Source organism: Lipotes vexillifer, unplaced genomic scaffold (genome assembly GCF_000442215.2).
Source record: "Lipotes vexillifer unplaced genomic scaffold, Lipotes_vexillifer_v1.1 scaffold811, whole genome shotgun sequence".
NCBI lineage: Eukaryota > Metazoa > Chordata > Mammalia > Artiodactyla > Lipotidae > Lipotes > Lipotes vexillifer.
In genome coordinates, this window is record NW_006775554.1 from 333,547 (window position 1) to 342,354 (window position 8,808).

At 39.1% G+C, this 8,808-nt stretch overlaps 1 protein-coding gene across 2 annotated transcripts in view; it reads left to right on the top strand.

Annotated features, from left to right (window-relative positions):
* METTL9 (methyltransferase 9, His-X-His N1(pi)-histidine) overlaps positions 1-2,216 on the top strand; it is a 44,759-nt gene extending 42,543 nt beyond the window's left edge. Inside the window, exon 5 of one of the 2 annotated variants that reach the window (XM_007449973.1) lies at positions 2,011-2,216. In XM_007449973.1, coding sequence (XP_007450035.1) covers positions 2,011-2,216 — 206 coding nt within the window. The remainder of the gene's footprint in view (positions 1-2,010) is intronic. The other variant, XM_007449974.1, reaches the window with a different exon arrangement.
* Positions 2,217-8,808: the final 6,592 nt, after the last annotated feature.

Here is an 8,808-nt window from a genome sequence, read left to right on the forward strand (position 1 = left end):
TTTTTTTTTTTTTTTTTTTTTTTAAAGAAAGGAAGAACCAAAGAGAGGAACTCTTATTAAGGAACCATAATCGGGAACTTTTTGAAATTGTGTAAAGATCGTTTGTAATCCAGTTTCACCATTGAAAGTTGAGATTTTAGCCTAGAGCACATTTCTAAAGGTTCATATGTTCACATTTTTCTTGGATTTTACAAATCCTCGAAAGTGTTAGATGTTTTGAGTGAGATTTTGATTCACACGTGGTGCGTATTCTCAGGATGTATTGTTTGACGGATAATTCGTACTTTAAATTTCTAGAGCAGTTGAGTCGCTGGTCTTGGGGCGTCTAATTTGTGCTTAGTGCTGGGCCAGTAACTTCTGGAAATGGAGGAGAAGCAGAAGGAAGTGTCTTCACGTAGAGACAAGAGAAAAATTAGTGAACAGTACATCAGAGTGCAATGAAGAAATAAGTTGTGCACCATTAACTAGTTGTGACCCGGTTTGTGTGACCCCTTTTATTGTGCTGTGAAACAAATGTGTGGAATCTCTGTCATCCCCGGCCCCTTGGGGGCTTCATCAGTCAGCTTCTTTGTAAGCAACAGAAAATGACTTGGGCTGACTTAAGCAAAGGGTAATTTACTGAAAGGATTTGGGGTAGCTCAGCGAGTCACTGGAAGGACTGGAGAATCGTGTATGGGGGTCTACACACAAGACACATGCCCCAAAACATACTGTAAAACTGATCCAAAGAGCACACTGCCGCCGCCAAGCACTAGATGCTGTGGCTGGACCAAAGCCTGTCGGTAGTACCGCTCAACGCTGCCCAGCTGCTTGGTCTCACGCCACTGCTCCGCCTCCCCAGAGAAGGAGCCTCATGTTCCCACTTCTCTGGGTCACTAGCTCCTCCTTCCAGGTTTCAGGCGAGTGTTTCTGAGCTTAGGTCGTGTGCCAGTGCCTTAGCTGCAAGAAAGGCAGGGAAAGCTGCTTCCCCAGGCTTTGTCTTCCACCAGGAAGAGGGTGCTGGGCCACTGAAAAGAGTGGAAAATCTTCCCACTGTACTGTTTGTACTCTTGGCACCTGTTGATTATATTTTGTCATTTACGGAAAGTTATTCTCTGTCTGAATTTAGTAACACTTTTAGTATTATTGTGTTTTTTCCATCATCATAGCATCTAAAACCACCCCCAAATTTATATATACTATTGTGCGTGTGTGTGTGTGTGTGTGTGTGTGTGTGTGTGTGTGTTTGTGTGTCTGTAGTCAGTGCTTGGTATGTGTGTGAACTTGAAGACCTTTTTTCTAGCCCCCCAGTACCTGGGCATCTGATGCTCATGGGTTTGGAAATGACTAACATAACATAGACTTCAGTCGCTGTTCCAAGAAGTGCTGGATTGATTCATCCCTTCTAGTGTGTTAACCTCTGTCTGGTTCTGGAGCTTAACTTTTACGAAATTGTTCTGGAAAGTTAGAGAGTGGATTGACCTCCATTGAAAAACATACTGAATGATCTGTTTTTATAAATTAAAACCCTTCATTAGCCTATTTTTATTTTCAGCCTGATAAACCTCTCTAGTTAATATGTTGCATAATTTTACTACACTAGTGGCATTTTCTAGCATTTATCCAAAACCGTCTTTCAAATTTTACGTGTTACTCTCTGCTTCAATATTCCAGTGTTTAATCAGCAGTTTTCCAAACCTATTAACCATTACACACTAGTCAGTCTGAGGGAGGGTGATGTCCAAAACTGTCGGAGAAAATAGTAGTGTGTGGGCTTTGGGTCCAGTTAAACCAGGGATTACGTTTCTGCCCCAGCGTTCATTAACCTTGTAGGCTGGGGCATGTGCTTCAGTTCTCCTAAGTCTGTACTTCCTCTCTTTGTCCTACTGCTGGGTCACCTGGGAGATGATTCATCCAAGCACCCAGTGCTTGGCACATACCAAGTCCTTAGCAAATATTGTTCTTCCCCTCTTCCCTCTTTAAATAACTTGTTTGTTCAAGAATTTAACTTAATGTTTTCATTTGTTTTAGTAGGTGGCAAGTGGGATAAACCATCAGAAATTTTGGAAATCAAGGGACAGAATTGGGAAGAACAAGTGAATAGTCTGCCTGAAGTTTTCAGAAAAGCTGGTTTTGTTATCGAAGCTCTCACTAGACTGCCATACCTGTGTGAAGGTGACATGTATAATGACTACTACGTTCTGGATGACGCTGTCTTTGTTCTCAAACCAGTATAAACACGTGGAGGTTGGCATTTTCACAGTCCACCCCAAGAATGTATGCTCCGGAAGAGGGTCTGCGTTCTCAATTATGCGAAGGGAGGACCTTTGGGGACTGCCATTCTAAATATCATGTAGGAATTTTAAAAGCCAAAATACTAATTATTTCTTTGTAGTGTGTAAAAGGAATGTTTTTAAAAAACAAAAACCCAACTCTTTGAGGATTTTTATTAACTCTTTACTCAGTAATGCAGGTCACACTCCGATTATGGAAGATATTTTTTATACTTAATTGCAATAGGGACTCATTCCCAGGCAAAGCAATAGTCATGACTTCACATGGAACCAATAAATATGGATTGTTTTTAATAAAATGAAGACTGGCAATAAAGCTGTCCATCCAGTTGCAAATATTGGTTATAGGATATAGCCACTGATACTCTTTCATGTTTAGAAATTCTATCATTATTCAAGAAAATGTTTTTAATCATGCTAATAAACTTTTTTGGAGATGACCTTGGCATCATGTTTGAGTTAATATAAGGCTTCCCTAGCATCTGTCATTGCTTTGGCTTCAGGGGTTCCCGAATAGTAACAGTATGTGAAGGATGCAGTTGACTTGAATGTGCGGTGAAGGAAGGCTTGAGACGGGGGTGGGGTGCTTACCGCAAGGTGTGGTGAACACAGGCAACCCAGACGAACCCTTAGAACAACCTCATTCAGGTACAGTACCTCGAGGACCACCCTCACTCCCTAACTCATGTTGTTTTCGGAAGTGCGGAACACTGGATTCTGACTTTGTGGTAGCTCCTGTCCTACATTCAGAATTTTGTTTTTTCCGGACAGTCTCAGGTTCTCAGCATTGAAACATTCAGTTTGTCTTCTGACAAAAATGCAACCTAAAAATGTTTTAATTCAGCTTCTTAGTCTGTACTTGTATACATCTTTCCCAGAACTCGGCTCTTTCGAAATCCTTAACTGAGTTTATCGAAATCCTTAACTGAGTTTAGAGTTTACTAAGAGTGTGGTTTGAGGAAACCATGTCAGACTCATGCATTCTAGAATCAGCAAGTGCCTCCAACTATATATCCAGAAATGTTGCAATGAGGAACTCATTAGCAAGATCAATAACCATTATGGATGTTACAAAGAACAGAGCACTTAACCCAGGATCTAAAATCTCAGTAATAACAGATGCCAATTTGAGATCGTGGCTATTAATATGTTATTCTCACAACTTTATTTCTTTTGTCAGCCAGGTGTTTCATTAAATATTCTCATTCATATGCTCATAGAAGTTATCAGATCAGCACATTTACTGCAACACCTGGGTATAAAGGAGAATTAAATCCTTGAGAAGAATGACTTTATTATTCATTGAGAACAGCATTCCCACGTCCTCACACCAATATCTTCCAATGTTATTGTGTAGTCATAAGAGTTGGGTTATGTGATTTATGCAAAAGTGTTATTGGTGTGTTCTAATGCTTTTTTCCAGGAATTCAAATAAGTGAAGTGCAAATACTTAGCACCTTAGATTGTAAAAATAGAGGAAATTAGTAAACTTAATGTAGTTCTTGTATAGTTGAGTTTTGCTTCTTTATAAACTGTCATCATCAGGGGTTACTATTTAGACTGCCGAACAAGAGTGCAAGAGTGACGGATGTTCAAAGAGGCAGGCTGCTCCAAAGTGTTTCATAACCTTGAAATCCAGAATTAATTTGAGAGTCTATTTGAAAAACACACACCTCATTCTTTAGCCCCCAAATCAGAGAAAGCACATACATTAATTTATTTCAGAGGTAAAAATACTTTCTCAAAATCTGAGGTTCTCTGAAAGCCAGCTTCTCAAAAGTGCGTTTTTTTCTTTTGGTGAAAATTTAAACCAGCAAATCCGCTCACATTTCATGCCTGGTCTTGAAAGTCTTGATGGTGTGTCACCATTCCACTAGATGGCAGTGTTGCTTACTGAGTGTCAATGGCTGTTTTTTTTCCCTAAATGGAGTCATGTTTTTTCTTTTTTCTCCCCAAAATACAATAAACTGCCTTCTTGTCTACACCATTCCTGTGTAAGTGCTTCATATCAAGTTAAGGTTGTACTAGAGGAATTAAGAAGAGCTCTATTTGTGGTCAAAGCAAGCTAACCAGTTGACCTTAAAGGTCACAGAGAAAGGAAATGCAAGCTGCACCTGTGAGTCAAAGCTCTGCACCTGCAGTTGTAAAAGCCCCTTGAGTGTTTAGACTACTGATTTCAGGGAAGGGAAGGGAAGGGAAGAAGACACAATAGCCTTAGTCATTTCTCCCTTGTGCAGAGTTGTTAAGAGAGACAGTGTATTTTCTACCCTTCTCAATGTCGCATCAGTTTTTACACAGTTGACCTTTAACAGAAAAGAAGCTGGGCTGGGAAATAAAGTAAAACTTAGCCGTTTCAAGTCGTCTTTCTAAGTAAAGCTTTGTTTTCACTTAGTTCTGAGTATAGTATTTAAATAGACATAATGAAGCAAGATGCTTTCATCAATTGCTTCCCGCTGCTTGGTTTCTGATAAAAGTATTTCATGATCTTTTTTCTCTAAAAGCTACAGCACCTTCAACAGGGGCTTCTAGTGACTAAAGTGACCTACTATGTTTGTGCAGATGCCTAAGTACCCCCCAAATAAGCTTGTATCCAATGCACCCATGTTGCAGCTGGAAGCTGGTAGACTGAGCTAGGGTTGTCCAGGCTGAGTTGTGCTGCCTAGGAGTCCACTGAGCACAACACTGGGCTCTTAACTGACTTGAAACAACCAGGATGCTCACCAAGTAACAAATTATCAAAGATAGAAAATCATGAATTGGCAGAAGGAAGTTCACACTGTGTCCATGCTAAGATCTAAGTGAAAAAATGCACCCAGGATCATTAAGGAAATATTACCACAATATAAAATTCAACAGCCTGTCTTTTTTGCAAGTAGTGGATGATGAGACAATAGCTGGGCAACAGTGAACAGCACAAGAAAAACAATTTCATATCTACCGTAGCTATATAGGTGTTCATATGTTTTGCTGCTTACTTTTATCAATTCTAATACATTTGTATTGTCTGTCTTCTATGTAGGAGTTGATTCTAACTTCTTTTTAGTTGTCACTTGCTTTTTAAAATTTTATTTTAAAATGAACTTTTATTTTGGAATAATGTTAGATTTCAAGAAACCTTGCAAAGATAGTACAGAGAGTTCCTGTATACCCTTAAACCCCAACGTTATCTTGCATAGAAGCCATGTTATGTTTGTCTAAACTAAGAAATTAACATCTGTACACTACTATTAAGTAAGCTACTGACTATTGCAGTTTTGCCCATTTTTCCATTAATGACCTTTTCTCTGTTCTAGGAGCCAATTCAGCATACCACATCCCATTTAGTTGCTTACTTTTTAAATTGTTAGTGTTTACTGACACAGTACCATTATTTATCTTTTCCTTCCAATTTTTTATTGTAAAAATCACATGAAATTTACCACCTTAATCATCTTTAGGTGTTCAGTTCAGTGGTATTCCGTACATTCATATTGTGCAACCATCGCCACTATCCATTTTTACTCTTTTCATTCTGCAAAACTGAAACTCTGTACCCATTAAACACTAACTCCCCATTCCCTCTTCACCCCCAGCCCCTGGCAATCACTGTTCTACTTTCTATGAATTTGGCTATTCTAGGTAACTCATATAAGTAGAATCATGTACAATATTTGTCCTTTTGTGACTGGCTTATTTCACTTAGCACAGTGATCTCAAGGTTCATCCATATTGTAGCATGTGTCAGAATTTCTTCCCTTTTTTTTTTTGGCCGTGCTGCGCGGCATGTGGGATCTTAGTTCCCCGACCAGGGATCGAACCCACAGCGCCTGCAGTGGAAGCGTGAGTCTTAACTGCTGGACCACCAGGGAAGTCCTTCTTCCCTTTTTAAAGTTGAATAATATTCCATTGTTATGTATTTTGCTTATCCATTCATCTGTCAATGTACACCTGGGTTACTTCCACCTTTTTGTTATTGAGAATAATAACAAAATGCTGCTATGAACATGGGTGTACAAATAATCTGTTTGAGTCACTGTTTTCACTTCTTTCGGGTATATACCCAGAAGTGGAATTGCTGGATCAGATGGTAATTCTATGTTTAATTCTTTGAGGAATTGCCATATTGTTTTCCACAGTGGCTGCACCATTTTACATTCCCACCAACAGTGCACAAGGGTTCCAATTTCTCCATATCCTCCCTAACACTTGTAATTTTGTATTTGTCTTGATAGTAGCCATTCAGTGGATATGAGGTGGTATCTAGTGGTTTTGCGTTTCCTTGATGATTTGTTTTTACAGTACAATTTGTACAGCATTGGGTTTCATTTACTAGTGACTTGCACTTTATAGCTTGCTATCTATATTGAGATCAGTGAATTGGAATCAGTGTCCACTGATACCAAAGTACTTCTTTTTAGTTATGAAATTTCATACTTTTGGAAAATTAGGAGAATATTATTACATAACTAGAACTTAAGATTTCCCTCTGGATTTTAGAGTCAGTATGCTGTATTCACATGAATTAAATACTAGTGTATTTTTGATGCAAAGCCATTTAAAAATTACTTTCAGTAAGTGTAAAATGAAAAGTAAAGATCCTCTTTCTCCACCCCCAAATAAACGACCATGTGAAACTGGAATATCTTACTACAGACCTGCGTTTCTTAAATTCTGGAAAATGATTAAGAACAGGTAGAATGCCCAAATGCTGTTTTCTTATATCCTGTTCAGGAGTCAACACAGAATGTGGGTTTTAAATGCCTTTGAACCCTCAACACTTTTCAAATGGTAGACTTGTGGTGCTTGAGAATACATTAGTCCTTTTTATACTCAGCAGAACAAAATAGTTTTCCCTGTCCTTGATTTTGCCACCTTCTTTTTATTATTTATTATTTATAAGGTGGCTGTGACTGGTCATAAAGCCCTACTGGTTTTGGCATGTTCGTTATAGAAAAAGTAGAAAATACAGACAGGTGTAAAGAAGAAAATGCAAGTAGGTTTCACCTGTATCATAATCTTAGAGCGCCGCTATTAACATTTTGGTATATGCCCTTCTAGACTTTTTTCCATCCATATATGTACCCACACATACACATTTACAAATTAACATTAAAATTTTTGACAATAAAAAGATACTTTTATTCTTCCGAGATAAATCATGTGAAACTCATAGACACCTATTTTCTAAATCAAAAATTGACAAAGGATGGAAGACATTTTCTATCATTTAGTGCTCGAGAGCAAGATTCTTGTTTAAAGGATTAAACCAGGAGCCTGGGGATAAAAGGATGTTTTTGAGGGTGCTGATAAATATTATAACTATTTTTTACTTTTTATTTTTTTGTGTGCGGTACGCGGGGCTCACCGTGTTGTGGCCTCTCCCGTTGGGGAGCACAGGCTCAGCGGCCATGGCCCACGGGCCCAGCCGCTCCGCGGCACGTGGGATCTTCCCGGACCGGGTCACGAATCTGTGTCCCCTGCACTGGCAGGTGGACTTTCAACCACTGCGCCACCAGGGAAGCCCCTATAACTATTTTTAAAATAAATTTATTTATTTTATCATTTTTGCCTGCCTTGAGCCTCCGTTGCTGTGCGCGGGCTTTCTCTAGTTGCGGCAAGCGGGGTCTACTCTTTAGTCGCGGTGTGCGGGCTTCTCATGGCGGTGGCTTCTCTTGTTGCGGAGCACGGGCTCTAGGCACGCAGGCTTCAGCAGTTGTGGCTCTCCGGCTCTAGAGCGCAGGCTCAGTAGTTGTGGCGCGCGGGCTTAGTTGCTCCGCGGCATGTGGATCTTCCCCGATCAGGGATCGAACCTGTGTCCGCTGCATTGGCAGGCAGATTCTTAATCACTGCGCTACCAGAGAAGTCTCACAACTATTTATAAATAATATAAATATTACATTAAAACCATCAGATGAGCAACAGAACAGTACAGTTGGCCATTTCTGAAGAGAACGTCTAATTTTGCCACTGACAAAGTGATTTTGCATTACACATTTAAAAAAGTTATTAAAAAAAATTTCAGGCATTGAGATATATTTCATTAAATGTAAAGGATTGCAAGGAAATCTCTAGAGTTCACAATTACATTTTCATTAGAAAAGACAGTTATTCATAATTTCACCATGAAAACCTAACACTTCAATGTATTTCCTTTCTGTTTTAATACAAGTGCATATACATATATTACTTCATATTTGGCTTTTTTTGGATGTAAAATGATTTCCTTGTGTTTCTATTGTACAGTCTTTATTAATACCCATTTAAATAGCTGTATAACCCACGAAATTGATGTAGCATAGTTCACATAACCATTTCCTTAATGGTGAACTCAAAGTTGGATCTTTTCCTACCGCCCCCCACCCCTTCTTTCTGTATTTGTATGTAATGCTGCTGCAGTAAATATTTTGGTGCCCAAACTTTTTTACTTCTGAGGACTTTTTTCTCCTTTACATAAATCTGGCCACGTTTACTGACCTGTAGGGTCTGAGTATCTTTACGGTTCTTCCCCTTCCTCTCCTTCCTTTTCATCTTCTTTTTTTTTTTTTTTTTTTTTTTT